At 38.0% G+C, this 23,531-nt stretch overlaps 1 protein-coding gene across 2 annotated transcripts in view; it reads left to right on the top strand.

Moving 5' to 3' along the window:
* Positions 1-22,774, top strand: part of pik3r5 (phosphoinositide-3-kinase, regulatory subunit 5) — a 102,353-nt gene extending 79,579 nt beyond the window's left edge. For both annotated transcript variants that reach the window (XM_063074319.1, XM_063074320.1), the window contains 8 exons: positions 262-393; positions 3,699-3,827; positions 5,086-5,179; positions 11,728-11,804; positions 14,446-14,539; positions 14,836-14,918; positions 16,237-16,352; positions 17,506-22,774. In XM_063074319.1, coding sequence (XP_062930389.1) covers positions 262-393; positions 3,699-3,827; positions 5,086-5,179; positions 11,728-11,804; positions 14,446-14,539; positions 14,836-14,918; positions 16,237-16,352; positions 17,506-17,653 — 873 coding nt within the window. In that variant the 3' untranslated portion in view covers positions 17,654-22,774. The remainder of the gene's footprint in view (positions 1-261; positions 394-3,698; positions 3,828-5,085; positions 5,180-11,727; positions 11,805-14,445; positions 14,540-14,835; positions 14,919-16,236; positions 16,353-17,505) is intronic.
* Positions 22,775-23,531: the final 757 nt, after the last annotated feature.

The raw sequence follows: 23,531 nt of genomic DNA, 5'->3' as shown, positions 1-23,531 counted from the left end.
ACTTTCAACGTGGCTTTGTGATCTTCTCTAAGAACAAGCAAATAAGTGCACGTGGAAGACATAAGGGTTTTCTTCCCAAGCAATAAATGGGAAACTCCGGTGTAACATGAAATTTGTTCACTTATTTGCTTAAACTTGAATTGAATGCTTATTGGTGCCAGCAATTCCGAATATGTTTAACAAAAGGAATAATTCAAGATGAAATGCAGTTGCATAGATATTGTTCTTCAGTAGCTTATTTTGGGTTTATGATTACTTTAGGATTTCAGCTCACTTGAGCCTGCAGAGAAAGATAGCACCAATAACATTGCCCGATACATTGGCATGTTGGATTCTTGGTATGAGAGAAATATTCTAGATTTACTGACCTTGCCAACAACTCTTCTTTGCCAGGTAAGCATAAAGGCACTTAAATGCACAGTTAACATCATGATTATTTGTACTGTACTCAGAGTTTTTATTCTTTGTTCTCTTGCTAAGTTTCCATTTCTCTGTATTTGCCTTCCTCATGCATTCAAAGGGAAACAACTACGTTGCCCAGATCTTCCCCAGATGAGCTTGCTACTTAAAGAATTCTTCTTAATTATTTGATTTTTGTATCTGGTGAATATGGAATTGGAATTAGATTTGGTTCATTTACTGGGATACAGCGAAAGCTCGTCTTGCATGCTGTTCATACAGATCAAATTATTACACGTTGCATTGAGGCAGAATGAGGTAAGGCAATAACAGTGCTGAATGAAGTAGAGCAGCTACAGACAAAACGTAATGCAGAGAAGCAAGATCATGATGAGGTAGATTGTGAGGTCAAATGTCCAACTTTTTGTACGAGAGAACCCTTTTATCGTCTTAAAGCAGTGGAGCAGAAGCTGTCCTTCAGCCTGGTGGTAAAGCTTTCAGCCTGTTGTATCTTCTGCCTGATGGAAGAATAGAGAAGAGAGGATGACTGGGAGGATGGGGTTATTGAACATGCTAGCTGCTTTGTGAAGAACTGAGGAAAGAATTGATCTGCAGTGACAAGACAATAGTTGGTGAAATAAATAGAATACAAATCCAACTTTATAGCTGGTTCAGGAAGTTGTATTTGATTATTTAAATGTGCTGCATGTCCAGATACATTGTACGAAAATCATTTGGAATATTCTAGATGCCTTAACTTTGTTCTCTTTAAACTGTTTGTAATTTGTGGTCCCGACAAATACCGAGTTCAGGGTGACTGTTGGCCCTGCTTGAATATTGGACCCTACCACTAGAAATATTATTAATAATTGTCTCTGCTGTTCGTAGGATACCAAGATTGTACCTCATTATCAGCTTTTTCTTGATAGGTCTATTTTGGGAAGAGATACTGCATACTCTGCATTTACAATGTGAAATCTTCCGTCTTTATCTTGTACTAACTAAATGGCTAGGATTTCTTAAAGGATCATTTCACAATTGTACTGCTTGCTTTTTATTCCTATTATTGCATGACAACAAACAGCACATTTGATATGTATTTTCCAACAATATAAGGTAATTGTGAATTGTTAAAATGAGAGCCGCATAGTTGTGATATTTCGATAGATGTTTTATAAAATTTCCGTACCATTCATTCATGCCAAACCTTCTACTTAATTAAATGACAGTTTGACCACAGCCTTGGTCTATGACTCATTCTCTGCATCCACTACCAGGCCATCAATCCCCTGGTTGCGTTTTCTCATAAATGCTATAGCAGTATAATGATGAGTAAAACCATAACTTCAGACCAATGCAAAAGATGTCAGAAGGCAGTCAGTACAGAGTCCAGGTCTCCCTCAGCCTCAATTCTGGCACTACTGGCCCCATTCATTTTTATAGATGCACCATAGACAGCATCTTATCCATGTGCATCACAGCTTGATACGTCAACTGCTCTGCTAAACACCATGAGAATTTGTAGAAAGTTGTGACCACAGCTCAGTCTATTATTAAAATGAGTTACTCTTTCATTGAATCTGCCTATACTTCTTGCTGCCTCCAGAAAGCAGCCAACAGAACATAATCTAAAAAAAACATAATTAAAGGCCCCTTCCCCCTCAGTCATTCACTCTTCTACCCACTTCCATTGGGCAGAAGATACAAATGTTTGAAAACATGTACACCAGGCTCAGGGAGAGTTTCTATTGACTGTAGACACTTCGAACTGACTGACTGTGATGAAGATGAATTTTTGATCTCTCAGTCTATCTCATCGTGGTCCTTGCACCTTATTTGGCCACTCTGCACTTTCTGTCTAGCTGTAACATTATATTTGCATCCTGTAACTGTTTTCCCCTTTGTACTTTTATTGAAATAATCTGTCCAGATGGCATGCAAGCAAAAAGCTTTTCACTCTATCTCGATTACATGTGACAATAATGAAGCCAATTATCAATTACTAAACCCACTTAACATCTGGTTCAAATCTTTCCCACTTTCCTTTCTTTGTCCTTCAACCTGCCTCTGACTTGAGAGACATACTATGACCTTGTTGCCAGTCCTAGTCTCTCAGCTCTCATTTAATCTAGGGTATTCATGGAGGGACACCTAATAAAAGTACTGTGTGCCTCCAAACCCTTGTGAGAAGAAAATGCACAAACAAGAGGCATAAAGATGGGGTTAGTGAACTATATGTGGAATAGAAAAGGTATTTTTAAAAACTGCAGGCACTGGCAAACTGAAATAAAAGTAGAAAATGCTGGAAAAGCTCAGCAGGTCAGGCAGCTTCTGTGGAGAAAGAAGCAGTGGGTATTTGAAGTCTTGGATCCTTGAGTGGAAATGGGAAACAGAAACAAGTTAGCCTAGTAGAGAAGTTGGGGAGCGTAAGAGATAGAGCAAAAGGAAATTTCTCTAATGTAGTAAGTTAGGGGGTGAAGTTAAGATAAAATTAACCTTTGTGTAATTTGTTGCTAATGCTGTATAATCTGTGTAAAGTGAAACAAATACTGTACAACTGATGATTCTAGTTTCCCACATTCAAGGCAGGAAGATGGGCTCCAAAACTGGAGAAGTTGTGCAGCTTAATTGTAATGCAAACTATTATCAGTGCATCCCACAAAATTGGTTTTAAGGATCACTCTTATGGAATGTGTGAACTGAAAGAGGGAGGACCTAACGAGAAAGCAGGAAGGTGAAAGAATGGGCTTGGTTGATTACAAATAAAGAGTCACAAAGATTCCAAAAAATTGGAAGCTTTCTCTTGACAAGAATAAAGCAAGAGATGGAAGGAGATGCAGCGGGGTGGGGGGATTGGGAGAAACACAATAAAGGCTGATTTTTAAATTGTTGCTGGCTATTGTCATGGACCTACTGATGCTCACCACTAAAATCGAGGCGAGGAGACTACAACTAGCGGGGCACTGTCTACGCCACCCCGAGCTACCTGCCAGCCTAGTCATCATATGGGAGCCCAAGCATGGGAGGATGAACCCTGGGCGCCCTCCCAAGACTATGGTCAACACGCTCATTGAAGACAGCAGCGCGGCTAATGTAGATGAACCAAACACACTGATGAGGGAGAGGGAGAAGTGGAGAGTCCATCATCGTGCCCGATGCCAGCCCCCTAGGCCTGAGTCGACGTAGTAGTAGTAATCATGGAGGTGTTTACTGAATTACTAATAAACATTAAATGTTATTGACTAAAGTTTTCTGATGAATCTTACTGCTACCATATCTTTGTAATCTGTTTCCTGTAGGAGCCTTCCAAGCCGGAGAATTGTCCAGCTGAAAGGGTACCAGAGAAACTTCCCATCATGGCTGACCTTATCCTTTACTATTGTCGAAATGCTACTCACCCAGTGTTAATCCAGCTTTACCAAGCAGAGGTAAATCTTGCACATGCATTTGTCAAATTTGCACTTTTTGACAATGACTAAATGATGGGAAATCAGAGATCAAAGTCTGACCAGGGCAAGATTATATTTATTTCTAGAAGCAAAATACACTGCCACTTTAATCAATATAGTTGGCGCATTAATTTGTATATATATTTATGTCTACGTGGTTTGCATATTATATTCTGTTAAAATGTGTATTTTGGGAAATATCTGTGTTTTTATGCAGTGTAAAGTGAGTTTTCCATTATTTTACTCTCTAATAGAACTTCCTCAGATAACTTTATTGCATTTCCTGAACTGCCTGACTGAAACGGAACATTAGAGCCCAAAGTAACCTTCCATTTCACAAATCAAGAGATTTACTTGTGGAATGAAGAAAGAATTGTTTATAGTTATATAAAGGTTGTGGTGCAGATCTGATCACCCAGACAGCTTGGTGAGCCAGTAATTAAAGATTCACTACCATTTTCTCAAACTATCAAGGTGACAAAAAAAAACAAAAGTTGTCAGCGTAGGAGACTCCCTGCCTGTCTTTGATTCTCCGCTGTCCCAATAAAACAGTGTAGAGCAGAACTTTCTGAATCCACTTGTGCAAGACTTGGCACAATGGTTATACTTCTCACATGAGTCATCGGGCTGTGAACTAAAGGACCGTCAGAGACCTGAGAACATGCTATCAATTCAGGGTAGATGGTGCTGAGCTGAGATTACTGCTTTACTAATGAGTGGGCATAAAATATCCCACACCAATATCCATAATAGGGCAGAAAGTTCTCCCTATGCCTAGGCCTAATATATCATCTCTATAGTAACAAATCTTTTGTTTCAAACTAAGTAATGCAGTCATTGAGCTAATATCTAAACTCATGACATTACTTCCTTTTTTCTTCTTTCAGATTGGACTCTACATATAAAAGAATTCATAGCTAATGCAACTCCCCCAGTCAAAAAATGATAAATGACTAATCAGTTACTTTTAGTTCAAAAATTGCAATATAACTTTGATTCAGCAGTCTTTATTGCCACGCGCAATTTAAGCATCTATTCAAACCATCCACACTATTCATCTGCAGTTAATCCATTTCAGGTATACAATGTGAACCAGTTAAATTGTTCAGTCTATCCCCTGACAATGTTGATTGACTTGACTTGTTCTTGACTTTTTGCAAAGGCAAGTTAGAAAAAATTGTGTTTTTAAGCATAAAATATGAAAATAATTAGGGTGAATTACTTCTTTGTTTGGCAGTTAACGCTGGCTGGAGGAGAAAAGAGATCTGAAGTGTTTGTTTATTCCCTTGAGCTTGGACAATCAGCAGCTACAAGAGCAATTAAAGCTTCAGGTGTGCTTTATTTTCTGTGATTTCAGAAGAATTGTTTCCTGTATCTTTGAGAAAGGCTGATATGCTACCCTGGTAGGTCTATATATATCCAATTAGCAATTCCTTGATGCTTAGATGGAGTTGCCCTGGAGAACAGTTGGAAGTTTGAATACACAGAGCCTGCCTATCCCCAAAGGCCATTAGGGTGACCATGAAAATAATCATATTTTGCTACACTGGGATTATCTTTTGATTATATTTTTGAAGTCAGTGATAACCTTTAAATGCAAATAATGATATTCAATGAGCTCATTCACTCTCTTTATTTTATGAAAGTGTGAATTCTTCTCACAAAACCTTTCTCAAATAGCTGGAAATGTAGAATTATGAACTGTAGTGTTATATTTAACTTAGTTTTACATTTAAACTTCTGTCTAGCCAGAATTCTAACTGAGATTAGACCAGTTTCGTTTTGTTAAAATATGCTAGTCCGTTTCCGGTTGGCAGCAACATGGAGCAGTCGCAGAGAACGAGCACTCCATCCTTCTCTTTATCTCCACACTCCTTCTTCCCCCTTTTTTCATACCACACTGTTGGACCTTTTGCTCTTCCCCCTGCCTGCGACTATGCTCGCTTCACAATGACCTCAAGGAGTACTAAATCAGGGAAACAAGACGTTTTGGCGGCTGGCTTGACGGTAGAGGCTATCTCTAGACCAACACAGTGAGGCGTTAGCGGCCGAATTTTAACCTTCTTTCAACCTGCTGGAAACGAAACTCGACCAAATCCAAGGCAAAGTGGAGGACCATGGACTCTTGAGCTTGCTACGAACGATCTGAGCCAGTGTGTCAGTGAGCTGGAAAACATCTGCTCCAGCTTGCGTGAAAACAATATCAAGCTATTGGCTTAAGTTACTGACCTGGAGGGCCGGAGCAGACGGCAGAACCTACGCATCCTGGGCCTGACGGAATCTATTGAAGGCGGGCGTCCTACTGAATTTTTTTTCCAGTCTGCTTTGTGAGATCTTCGGGAAGGAGACGCTGCCATCCCCGCCGGAGATTGATAGAGCCCACCGTTCACTAGAAGCTAAACCAGCCCCAGGACAGAGACCGCGTCCGGTCATTCTTCGCCTGCAGCGCTACCAGATTAAAGATCTCCTGGTTAAAGAGGCCTGGTGGAGAGGGAAGCTAGAATACCGCGGCTGGCAGATTTGGGTTGTGGAGGACTACTCTCCCAATGTTTTGAGCCTGTGAGCTGAGTACAGAGAAGTAATGATGGAGCTATACAACCGAGGACTCAGGCCTTCCCCACTATACCCTGCATGGCTCCATATCACACTTCCCAGCGGTGACAAGAAGTGGCTACGCTCAGTAGACGAAGCACAGAAATGCATCGACAGCCTCCCCACTACACCGAATTCTTCATAAAATAGTTTTCTCCCATACCCTCTGCCAGGTAACGTTAGCAGTGCTTGGATAGTCATGTCTGGTCTGATTTGGCTGGGTTAGGTACTGACTACCACGATAGGTGGAACAATATTCACTCAGACTGCTCTCTCTCTCGACAGTATTTCCTTTTACCTCCAATTCATGGGAAGAGCACTGGGTAAAGTCTGTTTTTTTTTTCAAATATCTGTTTATGTTTCTCTTTTATGTTTTATCTTTCAGAGCCATGTTTAATAAACTTTGGGGGAATTGTTTTGTCTCTCACTAAGCACAATGTCAGTTTAGGAGTGTTGAATGCTTACTGTTTCCTTTAAATATCAATAACGGAGTTGAAGATGATGCTACGAGTGATAGAAAGTTGTACTGTTGGGTGATTATTGTCCTTAAGAGCTTGCTGCTATGTTCTCCGGCAGCCGGCTTGTTGTGGGTTTGGGTGGGGTGGGGGTAGGATACACCAATGCCGGTACTGTTTTTGGAACCCTTAGAAGTCCTTGTTATACAGGATTCATTTCTGCCCTGTTTCTTTTTGTTTTACATTTTTGCCTCAGAGCTGGTACCCGAAATCTTGACACCACTTATGCCTATCAACCTGTATCTCTTTTAAAGGAGAATAGTTAGTACAGTAAATTTTGTAAGCTGGAATGTCAAGGGGCTGAATCACACTGTTAAAAGAAAGAAGGTGTTCTCACATCTCAAACAGTTTAATACAGCAACTGCATTTCTACAAGAAACACACATTCGCAGTTCTGACAATTCCTGTCTTATGTCACGATGGGTGGATCAGTACTTTCACTCCACTTTTCAGGCTAAAGCTAGGGGGTCTCAATTCTCATAAATCAAAACATTCCCTTTGAGTTCCACAATACAGTATCAGATGCAAATGGCTGTTTTGTCATTGTCTCAGGGAAATTGTATAATACATTGGTAGTGTTGGCTAACATATATGCTCCTAACTTGGATGATGTGGACTTCTTTGAATGTTTTTTTTCTGCACTGCCTGATCTGAGTTCATACTCTCTAATACAAGGTGAAGACTTCAACTGTTGGTTAGATCCAATGCTGGATCGATCGTCTCCTATTCCCAGAGTATTAGGCAAATCTGTCTTATTAATTCAGTCCTTCCTCTCCAACTATGGCATTTCTGATGTATGGCGCTTTCTCCACCCAAATAAGAGACAATATTCTTTTTTCTCACACGTCCATCATGCCTTTTCTAGCATTGACTACTTTCTAATTGATAACCAGCTGATTCCATCGGTCCGTTCCTGTGTTTATCAGAGTATAGTGATATCAGACCATGCTCCAGTTGTCCTGTCTATAATTCTTCCTGGCCTTCCTCGAATAAATAAGCATTGGCATTTTAATTTGAACTTACTGTCGGATAATGATTTTGTAAAATTTATGGAGGACCAGATAATCTTTTTCCTTAACACCAATACGTCACCTGAAACCTCAAGCCTGGTTGTTTGGGATGCTTTGAAAGCATACCTCAGGGGTCAAATAATTTCCTACACTACGAACATGAAAAGAAAGACCCATAAAGAATGACTAGATCTGGCCAATCAAATTAAAGAAATAGACCAACAATATGTCCAAATTAAAAATCCGGAGCTGTACAAAAATCAAGTGGAACTCCAAACTAAATTTGGTCTTATTTCCACTAACTCAATTGAATGTCTACTTTTGAAGAGCAAGAGCCGGTTCTATATCCATGGTGACAAATCTGGCAAATTTTTAGCCAATCAATTAAGGGGCCTCAAGGCCAAAAAACACGTCACAAAAATTCGAATGCAAAATGGAAGCATCACCTCAAATCATTCTGAAATCAACGACCCATTCAGGAAGTTTTACTCCCGACTTTACACTTCTGAATCCCCAAATGATAACATTTTGGTCAAGAATTTTTAAAACAGTTTAAATATCCTCACACTTTCTCCTGATCTCAAAATGAGACTGAATGAGCCAATATCATTAGAGGAAATATCCTCAACCATCTCGTTACAGCAGACTGGTAAATCTCCAGGACCCAACAGGTTCCCTGTAGAATTCCTTAAATCATTTTTGTCACTGCTCTTACCTCAACTAACCTTGGTTCTATCTGATTTGTTTAAACAAGGTAAACCGCCAGCATCATTTAATGAGGCATGCATCATTCTTCTAGCGAAGAGAGACAAAGATCCAACAGAGTGCTCCTCATACAGGCCAATATCTCTGTTAAATGTCAAAGTCAAAATCTTAGCTAAAGTTTTGGCCCGTAGACTGGAGAACATCCTACCTGCAATTATTTCTGAAGACCAAAGCAGTTTTGTCAAAAACTGCCTCCCTTTTTTAACGTACGCCGTCTATTAAATATTTTATATTCACCTTCAGTTGGGATCCCTGAATGTGTCATCTCCTTAGACGCAGAGAAAGCGTTCGATCATGTGGAATGGAATTACCTCTGCTGTTATAGAAAAATTTGATTTTGGACCAAGTTTTATCATGTGGGTTAAACCGTTATATTCACATCCCACCGCCTCTGTTTTGACCAACTCTCAGCAATCCCAACCTTTGAACCTCAAACGTGGAACCCACCAAGGGTGCCCTTTAAGCCCTTTACTTTTCGATCTGGCCATAGAGCCACTGGCGATTACATTCCACAGTCGTGCGGATCTGATGGGGACTTGGAGGGAGGGAGTTGAGCACAAAGTCTCCCTTTATGCTGATGATCTTTTACTTTTTATATCAAACCCTATCACCTCCTTACACCCCCATGTTCTCACTCTTTAACAAATTCAGCCAGTTTTCAGGATACAAACTTAACTTACACAAGAGCGAACTTTTTCCAATAAATGGAGAAGCACAAGCATCAGAGTTCCATAACCTCCCTTTTAAGGTAGTGAATAACCAATTTACTTACCTTGGCGTCACAGTAACAAGGAAACATAAGCGTCTGTTTGGAGAAAATGTCATTAATTTGTTAAATCATACAAAACAGAACCTAGCACAGTGGTCACCCCTGTCCATGTCCCTGATGGGCCGAATTAATGTTGTCAAAATAAACATCCTTCCTAAATTCTTATACCTTTTTCAATCCATACCAACTTTCATTCCTAAAGCCTTCTTTGACTTGCTAGACTCAGTCCTATTGTCCAACTTATGGAAGGGCAAGCGTCCCCGACTGAACAAAGTCCGACTTCAAAAATCTAAAAGTGTTGGGGGCATGGCTTTGCCCAATTTCCGCTTATATTACTGGGCAGCTAACATATGCTGTCTCATCTTTTGGTCTCATTTTTACAACCAATCTGACTGCCCAATATGGGTGGCAATGGAGCTGAACGCTATTAAAAGTTTCTCTATCTCCGCACTTCTTGGATCCGCACTCCCTTTTCTTACGCCTAAACCAATTGTTAATCCTGTTATCAGGCACACCCTGAGAGTATGGGCTTAGTTCAGAAAGCATAGTGGTCTCCCTGGCTTCTCTCTTTCAGGTCCTATTCTGTATAATCATCTCTTCCAGTCTTCTATACATGATCCAACATTTCAAGACTGGTACAGAAAGGGCATCAGGCTCTTTAAAGATCTCTTTATAGACAACTGCTTTGCATCATTTGAACAACTGCCTGCAAAGTTTAGCCTACCCAACAATCATTTCTTCAGATATTTGCAAACTAGACATTTTATCAGCCCCTTGATATCAAACTTCCCTGAGGCACTCGACACAAACATCGTCGATATGTTTCTCTGCATGAATCCATTGCGCAAAGGTCTAGTATCTACCATTTGCGACAAGCTAGCGGCCCTGAGGCGAGCTCCCCTTGACAAAATTAAAACTCCCTGGGAGCAAGATCTAAATTTCTCACTGTCAGACGATGTATGGGATTCAGTTCTTAAGTTAGTTAACTCAACCCCTTTATGTGCCCGCCACTGCTTGTTACAGTTCAAGGTCGTACACTAAATTATCTCGCATTTACCCAGATGTTAATCCCTGCTGCGACAAATGCAAAAGGGGCAAGGCTTCCCTTATTCACATGTACTGGACATGCCCTAGCTTGGAGAAATGCCGGAAAGATGTTTTCCAAACTCTATCCCAAATACTTAATTATAATTTGGAACTTAACCCTTTGATTGCTCTTTCGGTGCCTCCGGAGAGGGGCACACGCACCTAAGTCCGACCAAAGGTCGCACATTGTCTTTTGCCTCTCTTTTGGACAAGTGCACAGTCTTACTCAGGTGGAGTGATGCTGTCCCATCCATCCACGCTCAGTGGCTCAGGGACATCATGCCTAGTCTACACCTTGAGAAGATCCATTATTCAATTCTCACTTCGGACATAAAGTTCCAAAAGGTGTGGGGACCCTTTCTTGAATATTTTCAGAATTCCCAGCCAAACTAAAGGCCCATCCTTTCTTCCTTTCTTCTGCACATAAATCCCTGACCTCCAGCATTTCCTGGTAAAATTCTACTGACCCAGACTTGTAAACGTACAACAGTCTATGTATTAGGAAAATACACCTTTTCTATACCAATGCAGCTCTGTGGGGACAAAGGTTCTGTTTAACCCTTTTTGCTAATGTAATGATGGCTTGGAGATGGGGATTGGGAGGAGTGGGTCGGGGCAGGGAGGCAACCAAAGCATGACTGTACTATGGGTGCATCTCTTTCATAGATGTGAATTGTACATTTGATACATTTGTTATGAACTGCACAAACCTCCTTTATACTATGCTCTCTTTATTTAAAAAACTAATAAAAATATTAAAGAAAGAAATATGCAAGTCCCTGTTTGAAGTCAATTCAGTTAGAATTCCTAGAATAAGCTTCGTAATGATTTTGTTGTGTTGAAATAAGAGATCTATAATGAAGCTGGGTGTAACTGTTCAGAGGCCATGAGGTGCGACCACATCCTATGCCTGTACCAGCCTAGATCCCAGCAGCTTATTCAATTATAGTAACTTCCTGAATGTTGAAATGCCAACTTAGAGCAATTCAAAGTTATAATTGAGGAGATCTGAATACTGACCAAATTTATTGTATAAGCTATATTGCTAGAAAAGGCAAAAGAACAACTGCACAGCTTTATTCTGTTGTGATTTGCTGATTTCTGTATTTAATTTGATTTTTATTTATTCTTAAATAATATAGGTCCCGGATGTAAAAGACTTGGGATTGATGATGACAGAGAAGCGGTACCATTAGCACTGCAGATTGCCTATTGCAAGGTACGTTGTGATATGTACCCTTCAGTTAGAATTCCTGGAAAAGTTTGGCATAAGTTTCAGAATTAAATTGTAACTTGCAACAAAGATGATATCATTGGGAAATGAAGTGCATGGCATACTAAGGAAGAGTGGTATGATGTCAAACTGGAAAAAAAGGCACTTAATATCAAAGATGAACGAAAGATGGAGAACTATTTAGAAAAAAAGCAAAGGATGACTAAAAACATAGAGGAATAAAACGTGAGGATTAACAAGTAAGAAATATAAAAACAAACAGAGGGTGCTCCTACAAGTCTATAAATAGGAAGGACACAACTAATGTAAATGTTGTCCTTCAGGATAATAAGACTTGGGAAGTAATTGTGGGAAAAACTAAATAGAAAAGACTTTGAACAAATAGACATATTCGTGCATGCTTCTGACTAATAGTAGAAAATCGGGAGTAAAAGGGAGGGAAGAGTTTAAAGCAATCATCGTTCCACAGAAAAGGTACTGAGTAAATTAATGGGAATAATGATTGACAAAGGCCCTGGATTTAGTGATCTACTTCTTTGGGTCTTAAAGGAACCAGCTGCAGAAATGGTAGATATATTGACTAATATTCCAAACTTTCCTTGATTCTGGGTGGATCCCAGCAGATTGTATAATATAAGAGCTCTATTCAAAAGAGGAGGAGTGAAGAAGGCAGTTAGGTATTGGCAGTTAAACTGATCGCCAACATTGATAAGCTGCTGGAATCCCTATCAAAGAAATAGTGATAAGACACTTTGCAAATCATAGCTAAGTTGTGAAAATGAAATAGTGTTTGAAAAATAGCATTAATTAAAAGGAAGCAAAAAGGGCAGGTAGTAGGCAGACTACTTGTGGACTTCTGAAAGACAATTCAGTAAAATTCTGTATTGATCATTACTGCACAAAGGAAGAAGTCCTGGAGCAACAAGAAATCTGTTAGAGAAACTCAGCAGGTCCAATGTGGGAGGAAAGGAATTGATGATGTTTTGGGTCGAAGCCCTGCATTAGGACTGCATTTGCTGTTACTAATTTTAATTACTGATTTTATCTGATATTAATATGTGTTGTAGATTTCATGAAACAGAAGTATAGAAATCATATTAATGATGTTGGGATCACATTCAGAAAAAAATAGTTCCAGAATTCAAATAAGTAGAAAGAGTTTACTAGAGCCTCTATAGCAGATTTATATTAATGATTTAGATCGCTGGCTGAGCAGCCACTATGGTTCCTGTTCCTGGACTTGCAACTGTAGAGGTTTAATGATGAAGCAGTCATGGTACAAGTCAAAGTTTAAAAAAAAAGGATGCTTCTGTAATATTTTTGATTAAATATTTTAAGATTGAGTGATACTTGATCATTTAATCTGGAACACATAATTTAAATGCATAATTTTTAAAGATATATATCTGTAAAAAGAGGAACTGGAGGAATTGTTCCTGTTTTCATGCAGTCTATTTTGCAATAAGTTTTTGCTTGCAACGCAGCCTCCTGTTCATTGGAAAGCTAACTGTCTGAATAGCTGAAGCAGTTACATTATGCAAAAAATGAACAGAATAACATTTAATTTTAATATCACTCCCGAGTTGACAAATGTACATGCCCTGATAATCAAAAGTAGGAAAAATGCTACACAATATAGAAAGTAGTATTTATAACTGTTTTATTTTGCTCTTTAAGAGCTGCAGAAATAAAATGCACACCTTGGTTTAAATTGAGCTTCAACTGAGTTAGAAGGTTTCATGTTTGTCTAGAGACCTGAGCACTTTAAGAGAAATAGTATACTGGAAATACTCAGCAGATCAGGCAAATCTGTGGAGAGATTGAAAGTTGAGACCCATGGCATTTGATCAGAACTGTGATATGTTAGTAATCGCATTAGCAAAAACGTTAAGTTGTAGTGAAAAGTGATGATAACAAAGGCAATGTCTGTAACAGTTTGGAGACCAGGAGAGATTAAATAGCACAGATAATCTTAGTGCCAACTGAGGAAGGGTGATGAAGGTTTATTCATTACAACTGATCTGTAACTGGGATATAGTAGAAGATGAATAGGGACAGAGGATAAAAGAAGGTCTGGGATCATGGCCAAATGGACCTGCCGGAAATCTGAAATAAAAGTGAATGCTGGAAACACCCAGTAGATTGGGCAGCATCTGTGAAGGTAGAACAAATCAAAACTGAATTACTGCTTATAGTTTGATGACAACTCCTCAGATCTTGTCGTACATAAACCAGTAGAGAAGCTATCAAAGATTATATTGTCAATGAATATAGCAGTAAGATTAGTAACTCACTTTCACATTCTTTCACATTTGAAATAAGTTTTTATCCATTTTAAATTAATGGTGACAGGAAGAGATCAGAGAACATCCGTAGATGATGAAGGTTCACTGAAACATTAACTGTTTTACCCTCCCTACCGAGTGTTTCTAACATTTTCTGTTTTTGTTACAGCTTTCCATTTTCTGCGAATTTATTTTTGACTTTCGTATAGTGATATGCTGCTCTAAAATTGCAACACCAAAAATTATTGTTCAAACACCTATTTTAGAAAGAAAAATCTGTCAGCAGCATGTCATTTATCTCACATTCTAATAGTTTATAATCGATGTTTCTCTTCCACTAGGCAACAGTCAGCAGAAGAAACCAATGGAACAATGTGGAGAAAAAATGCACATCTGTAAATCTAAGCAAGGCTTGTAAGAAATATGACGAGCTAGGTAATATTTATAATGCAAACATGTTGCTTTTCTGAAATGAAAACAGGACCTTAGCCTTTTGCTGCTGCAAAAAAAAAATGATAATGTGTAAATAGCGTGTAATGTGATAATGTGTAATTTGATTCATTCTATGCCAGATCATTACTTAACAGTTTACAGATACAAGTGCTATTATTGCCATTCAGCCCTCATACACAAGATAACTACATATTTTAAACAAAATTCTATATCTTACAGTTTTATTATTTTTAGCCAAAATAACTAGCTTCTAAAATAAATTCCTATATTTTTGTTAGAATCTAATACAGAGTCTCTTCATCTTTCCATGACTGAGGTCGTAAAGCGTCAGAACTCAAAATCCAAAAAAAGTTATAATCAGGTAAGCATAAGCTTATTTTGCAATTAAGAACTCAAGGAATTTGCTTTGAAGAACCGCGATTGATGAGAAAAGCTTAGCCACTGCGTTGGGTAATGCAGGAAATGAAACAATATTCAAAGATGTTTTGACTTACTATTTCACTGACATTGAACTTTGTGATCTGGTGGGGAATATTATCTACTGCAAGCCCAGATCAAGTGCAATACATGGTCATAATATACACAGGCAATAACATACAAGTTCTTGGTGTCTTCTTATTTATAATGGGAATAATGAAATCTTTATTTAAAGCACAGTAAATGACATTAGCATATTTAACTGAAATGAAGTTGCGGGTTTTAATTGTTTTATGGTATTGGCAGCAACTTGCCAGAAGTAACGTGCTTTTAGTTGTATCTGTTTATACAAAATGGCATGGCTTGTTTTGATAAAATCAACCCCCAAAAAGTGTAAAGAATTAGGTATTAAATCATGTCATTTACATATTAGCAATGGAACAGAGCTAACACATAGTTAATTTTTTTATAACAAACTTTATGACGCTCCAAATAAATGATAGTTTATATTGTTGCGAAATAGAATTTCTGAAGTAAAAATCCTAAATTTTTGCCAATTGGAAAGCTCTATGTGAATGTGTTTGACATAGGCAGAACTAAATATTTCTGCTGGGTGAAGGAAATTATCAAACAGCCTTCCAAGTCTGCCTCAAAGGTAAAAAAAACATATTTCACCCCAATTTCTATTATTATCATCTTTCTGCAAAATCTATTCCCCGTAACCTCAATTTTTCATGTTATCACTGAAGTGCATTTCTAACATTTGTGGTTATCCTGATGCACAAGTGACCTTTATTCCCATATTACACTTGACTATGATTGCCATGGGTTTTCTGCTAGTAAGGATATCATGGCTGGGTGAAGCACTGATAACTCTCAATCATCATCCCATGAGTAATTGATGTGTGCCACAGAGAAGCAGGAAGTGTACTTGATAATACCCTTCAAAATTTAGGCACTTCATTGAGACTTAACTGAGATATAACATGCATTTAGCCAGCACAAACAGGAAAAGCAGAAAAATATTGTATCTACCATCCCAGAGGCAAAAATTTGTTACGTTTGTCCAAGGGAAATAAACATAATTTATAAATAACCTGAATTAAAGTTTATGGTTGCTAAGCTAAAGCAAACAATTGCTTTAAAAGGTAAATTAATTAATGGTGAATAGTCCATTTGGTGATAAATACATCTTCCACAGAATGATTGTTCAATCTATATATGATCACAATTATTTCAAATGATTTTTTCTGATATTTCAGCAAATAAATATAACACAGATCAAAATTGACAAGGTACAGATAATCGGAATTAATAATACCACATTTGCAGTTTGTCTGGACCAGGATGAAAAAAAAGTTATTCAAAGCGTAACCAGGTGGGAGAATTATTTCATCATTTTCACCTGTTAATTTTTTCAAATTCATTTTAATATATAAAAACATGGTCTTACTGTGATGGTTTGGTATTACTTTTGTGCAGGTATAACATTTCAACATAATGTTTTGTAGGCATCCGCATTTTTTTTACAAATTCAGTAAGTAGGTAGTCAATCCAATCTCTGGGATCTTATTTGAAGCAGTATTGATCAGGACAATTGATCCTCCAATGTGTCATGAATTACTTAACACCCTTTCACGTTATTTAATATTAGTTTAACTCTCCTCAGAGTACACGCCTATAATAATGCAGTAATCCTGTCTCCCCCAGTTCTGTTCCGGATGTTAGCCTTATTTACATGTAGGGAGGCCAGCATCTTTAGACTTCTGATCCAGAGACAATAGTGAGGAGACAACAAAATCAGCCTTCAAGGGTTAGCTTAGACAGCTTTACCACTGTATTCCACAATCTCCAGTGTTCGATTTGCAAGTTATTGCATTATTTTAACTTCACATACGGCACATCCACTGATCAGAATCAATAAAATGTTTTTTGCTTTGGTATTTTTTTCATAGATTCAGGATTAAAAAGCAGTTATAAGTGATAAAATTGACACTTGTGGGAGCCAAATACAAGAAGCCCAAATAACAATGGTCACTAATATCATAAACAGAGTTTAGAAAACTTTATTTAAGAGAGTGATAAGAACCCGAACCTACTTTACACCTCTAAGTTACCATAAAGGCAATTGACTGCATAAATGTCATCATGTTGGAATAGTGACATGTATTTAGCTTTTTCTATATTTATCTCATGTTCTGTGTGTTGGTACCTTGTATCTTACTGGGACAATCACAAATACATACACAGTGATAACTAGGAAATTGCCACCTTTCAATGTAGGATCCTCTGTATCCCATACATATGTACTTTGTAGCCGATGAACAATCATGTGACAAGTTGATGCGTTGTTATACATAAGCATCTTAAAAACAAGTTAAGTATTGCTGGAACATCAGACATTTTTTGGTGAAACTGTATTAAATTGTTCAAGCAGTAACATCTGTAACATATTAGTTTAAGATATGCCAAGTTTTACTAATTTGAATATTTTAAATGAAATGGTATTTATTAATCTTTGTTTTGTTTAGGTGTGAGGTTTCTGTATGTTACAAGCCTGAAGACAGGATGCCACAGACACTGAGCAAAAAAACTTCATTCCAGAAATGGCTGCATACATCAAAGTCCTACTCACTTCTCTGCCTTCCAATTGTAACCTTCAGCGGAGCTTTACCTTAGGGAAGGCAGATAATGACTTATTGTCTCTACTGACCAAAAATACTGCCAAAACAATGGACCTGATTTTATATTTTGTTCTGGCACTATTACAACTATTTATTAGGCCATAAAAAGGCACTACCAATTGAAATTGAACTCCAACTGGTAGAAATGGTTTAGCATAAGCTGTTTAATGTCCATTGCAAATGGGGCTGCTTGCGAAGGAAGAAGGAAAATGGTTCCTTGATAAGTTGTGGCTATTTGTTCCCATACTATTTCAGAAAATGAAACTTTAAGTGTCATAGCAGAGGCCAGCTTATGCTACAACTTAAATGCAAAGTAACCCATTCTTTTTTCATATTGATGAACTGAAGCAAATGGTGCATCTAGAGGTCAAAAGGTTGATTGAATAACTTAGCTAAATTAGAATTAGATGAGGATAAGAATTTGGTGCAGAGGAAAAAAAGGTGCTTCTTTTCATTTTTAACACTTTAAGCAATTAGAAGATAAAACAAAATTCTACAGAGAAAGCTTAAAGGTAAATACTGAAAGATTTAAATAATGCAAAAATAAAAGATTAGGGTATCTAAATTACATTTCACAAATCACAAGGTTTACCATCAGCTTCCATTGAAATGAGGTAAATTTCTGGTCCTGATGATACTGCACGACCATAGTTGATAGGTTGTCGAGTAAAATGGATTTATCAGTCCTTTTGCAAGTAAACATTAAGAAAATTACTTTTCGTAGGTATAGATATCAAAGCTGCACACAGTACTCCAGATGATGTCTCACTATAGTTCTCTCGACAATGGTAGCAATTTCTTCTCACTTTTGTGCTCTAACACTCTTACAAAAAATGCTCAGACACTGTTATCCCTTCTTGAGTTGCTTGCTCCTCTTCTAAATACGTTTTAGCTCAGGTTCTTGCACTAACTGCATATCCATACATCATTAAATATTGGAAAATAAATGGAGGAGGAAATATACAAGTAAACTGAAGACATGTATTAAAACATAAAATGATGAATTATTCCGAAATTAATTGGCCGGAACAAATGATTACCTGTATAAAGGAAATTTCTCCCTGCAATATGTAGAGGACTCCTTTTGAACTCAGGATTTTGATCAACAAAAATGGAAGACTTTATTATTGAAGTGAATAATTAATGAAATAGACATTTAGATATTAATTCAAAGAATATAAGTATAAATGAAGATGAGGTGGTGGATTGGGCGAAATTTGATTGTGAGATATTTAGATTAAAAGTTGAAAAAGTGAAAAGGATGAAGTAGCAGCAAAACCATACTACAGAACACTGTACTAAACAACATACCAAAAGCAAACCTATACACTGAATGAATAAGGACATAGAGGAAAATAACTGAAGATAAGCAAGATAGACAGCCATGTAAAAGAGCAAGAGAGATCTTGTCAGTGATGAATATGATTAGATCCAGTGAGAAGTCAACAAGAATAATCTGACCATGAGGATCTTTGGATTAAATTATCAAAGGACATAAACTGGTAAAAAAATAAATGTAGCACATACATTTAAAGCGAGCTGAATGGATATAGATTCAAATTAATAGGAAGGATAAATATGATGGGCAAAGACAGCAAAACGGCAGGAATATTAAATAATTACTTGGGTTCAGTATTGACCCAAGAGACAGATCACATTGCCAAGTCTTTGGAAGGCAAGATTAGAATTAATATAATTACATTTAATCCAAAAGGACTAATAATATTAAATGAAATAATCAAAGTCAAAGTGAAAAATCCTTCAATCCAGAGCATTTCTCAAAAGGAAAGTTAGTCAAGACATCAGATAATACTTGATTCTAAAATAGATGCAGGCCAGAAAGCAGGCAGATAGCTAACACCTTCTGCATATCTGAAAGGGAGACAGAGTTTCTCCAGGGATTAGAGACCAGTAAAGGAAACATAGAATTCCACTAAAATAACAAAAATAGAAAGATACTTGCAAATAAATATTCTTGTAATTAAAAGACTGCATGGATTTCATGAAAGAAGTCTGGTCTTATCAATCTCAATGAATTCTTCAACTAGCTGAGAGATGGGATAATTAAAGGTGGTGTAATTAATCTAACATACGAAGAGCTCCCAAAGGGCTTCTAACTACTTTATGATAGATTGAAATATAAGGTCAGTGCATCTATATTAGATTTTGATATTAAAAATTTGTTATAAAATTTGTAGATGACACCATGTGTCAGTAACAGCAGTGGTTGTGAATTAGGGAACGGTAGTGCGGTTTTGAGTGGTGACTTTGAAGAGATAATGATAAATAAAGGGTTAATTCATAAATTTGCTGAAGAGGAACATGAATTAGTAAGTTAATCACAACACAGATAATAAGAATAATGAGGAGTTTACAACTCATTTGGTAAAATTGTACTCATCAAAGATGGTGAATCTTTGTAACCCGGGAGTATAAATACAAAAATTGCTAAATATAGCAAAATTGTTATTAGATTCATTAAAAGTGCCAAACCAAGCACTGCTTTTTTGCGTCTCAATGGATATCACAGAAAGATAGAAAAATTATGCTAAGCTTGTATCAAACCTTTGTGAGACTTCACCTGGAGTATTGCACACGGTTCTGATCTCTAAATACATTCATGGAATGAATATTGATACACTGCGAAGGATGAATAAATGTAAAGTTATAATCAGAATCAGTTTAATATCACTGGCATATGTCGTGGAATGTGTTGTTTTGCGGCAGCAGTATATTGAAATACATAATAATAGAACAATCAATCACATTAAAAAGTGTATATATAAAATTTAAATTAAGTAGTGCAAAAAGAGAGCAGAAAAATAGTGAAGTAGTGTTCGTGGGTTCATTGTCCATTCAGAAACCTGATGGCAGAGGGGAAAAAGCTGTTCCTGAAAAGTTGAGCATGTCTACGTGCCCCTGCGCCACCTCCTTGATGGTGCCAATGAGAAGAGGGCATGCCCTGGATGATGGGGGTCCTTAATGATGGATTCCGCCTTTTCGAGGCCTCGCCTTTTGAAGGTCCAGTGTCTATGATGGAGCTAGCTAAGATTACAACTTTCTGCAGCTTTTTCTGATCCTGTGCAGTGGCCTCTCCATACCAGATGGTGATGCAACCAATTAGAATACTGTCCACAGTGCATCTGCAAAAATTAGCGAGAGTCTTTGGTGACATACCAAGTCTCCTCCAATTCCCAATGGAATATAGCACTGTCACGCCTTCTTTGTAATTGCATCAATATGTTGGGCTCAGGATACATTTTCAGAGATGTCAATGCCCAGGAACTTGAAATTGCTCACCCTTTCCACTGCTGATCCTTCGACTCCCCCCTTCTTGAAGCCCATAATCAATTCCTTGGTCTTACTGACATTGAATTCAAGGTTGTTGTTCTGACACCACTCAATCACTCAAGATCTATCTCACTCCTGTACGCCGCTTCGTCACCACCTGAAATTCTGCCAACAATAGCTGTGACATTGGCAAATTTATAGATGGCATTTGAGCTGTGCCCAGCCTCACAATCGTGGATGTAGACAGGGTAGAGCAGTGGGCTAAGCACACATTCTTGAGAAGCACCAATGTTGATTGTCATTGAGGAAGAGATGTTATTTTTGATTTGCACTGACTGTGTCTCCTGGTGAGGAAGTCAAGGATCCCCTTGCAGGGGGAGGTAGAGAAGCCTTGGATTTGGAGCTTGTTGATTAGAATTGAGGGTATGATTGTGTTGAAAGCTGAACTGCAATCAATAAACAGCAGACTGATATAGGTATTGCTATTGTTCATGTGGTCCAAGCCCAAGTCGAGAGCCAGTGAGATTTTATTGACCTATTGTGGTGATAGGTGATAGGGTCCAGGTTCTTGTTTAGGCAGAAGCTGATTCCGGCTATGACCAAGCGCATAAAACACTTCATCACTTTAGATGTGAGTGCAACTGGTCAATAGTCATTGATACACCTCACTCTGTTCTTCTTGGATACTGATTTGATTGTCGCGCTTTTGGGGCAAGGGGGACCCTCCCTTGCAGCTATGAAAGATTAAAGATGTCCTTGAACATTCCTGCCATTTGGTTGGCATAGGATTTCAGTACCCAACCAGGTACACCATCATGCAAGGGTTCACTCTCTTGAAACGCGTTCTAACATCGGCCCCTGAGACAGAGGTCACAGGGTCACCAGATGCGGCAGGGATTCTCACAGATGTAGTTTTACTCTCCCTTTCAGAGCATGCCCAAAAGATGTACATCTCATCTGTGAGTGAAGCATCACTGCCACTCAAGATGTTAGATTTTCATTTGTAGGAAGTAATGGCCTGCAAACCCTGCCTGAGCTGATGTGCAACCAATTCTGTTTCTAACTTCAGTCGGATCATGATACATCAAGCACTCTGGATCTCCCTGTAAATGAAAAGAGAAAGCTGAAGTGGGACCATCCAGAGGGCTTTAACATTTCTGGGTAGCAAAATCAGGAGTGCATTACTCTAACATACGAAATCTTCCCTTGTCTGTAAAGCTTGCATCTTCCTCCAATTCTTTTCCCTAGTAATTTGCATCAACATGTCAACTGATTGTACTAGAATTTATCAAATTGCTCCGTGTACATTTTGAATATGAATGTTACTCTAGATGATCTACATGTAGTAATTTTTAACCTGGTATTTGGAGGTTTGGAAAGGTTAAACATGATGGAATTGTGGCCAGGCTGATTGTTATCTACTGCCAATCCAATCGAAAGCAGACTGGGGAAAATTCCTGACTGTGTTAAACAAATCTGACCTCTTTTCGATTGACCACTTTCATTTGATGTTTGTAAATAGAATATTATAAGCCAGTGGCATGATGTGTCTATTCCTGTCTTGGCAGAGATAATATAACATGTGCAATAAAATATCCTGACTTCTTACTAGTTCTGACTTCTTGCTGGTTTTCCCCAGAAGCTGCAGAGAGTGCATTGGCAGTTTATTACTTTCCCTTATTGAAGGGCTGTACATAAAATGTCCAGTGATTCAGATGAATTGCACTGCTTTGTGATACCCGATTGCACACTAAACTGTAAATATTTGTATAATTAAGGTACACTATACGATACTTTACTGCAGCATTGATTTGATAATATTAAAATTTACACAACATGTGCAAATGTGTTTGATTGCTTTTGTTAAAATATGATGCAATCTTTGATTGTACCTGAGAATTAGTGATTGGATCTGATAGCTTTGGAAAGGCAGGATGAGAAGAAATGTTTAATGGGTTCTGAACATGGGAAATGGATCAATGCTCCTTAATGCCATGTTCAGTCAAATATTGTATAACAAGGTTATTTCTCTCTGTGCCTCTGGAATTCAGCGCTCTTTTCCAGATTTGCAGATAAACTTACATGATCTTTTCCTCTCCATCTGTCTGTGTCAGATGTAGTATCTATCCATGATTGCATTGATAGCACTGCCCTTGTGTAGTGGAGCACCCTCTGTCTTGTTATGTGACACTATAATAATGTTAATAGTTCTAGCCACTTAAAACTGGCCATCCATGTGGTGCTGCAGCTGGAGTGTGCTTCACTACAGTTTTGGGACTCCACATAACCCCCTTTCTAGCATTAGATTGGGCCTAAGGAGTGAAATTTGGTTCAAAGAGTGTAGAACAGCATGCAAGGAGCAACATCAATCATAACTAAATATGCAGTACCAGACTGAAGCTGTAACACTGGACCAAAATGCATCTTAAACAGCAAAAACACATGCAAAGGACAGAGGAAGGCGATCTTAAAACCTAACAGATCAGGACAAAGTTCTCACATGTCACCATGAATGGTGATGGAAAATAAACAGCCACTTGGAGAAGGAGGCTTTAAGGATATTCCTGTTCCCTGTAATGGTG

This window comes from Mobula hypostoma, chromosome 22 (genome assembly GCF_963921235.1).
Source record: "Mobula hypostoma chromosome 22, sMobHyp1.1, whole genome shotgun sequence".
Classification (NCBI taxonomy): Eukaryota; Metazoa; Chordata; class Chondrichthyes; order Myliobatiformes; family Myliobatidae; genus Mobula; species Mobula hypostoma.
The sequence above is the reverse complement of the archived record's forward strand: the minus strand, read 5'-3'. Positions and strand labels throughout refer to the sequence as shown.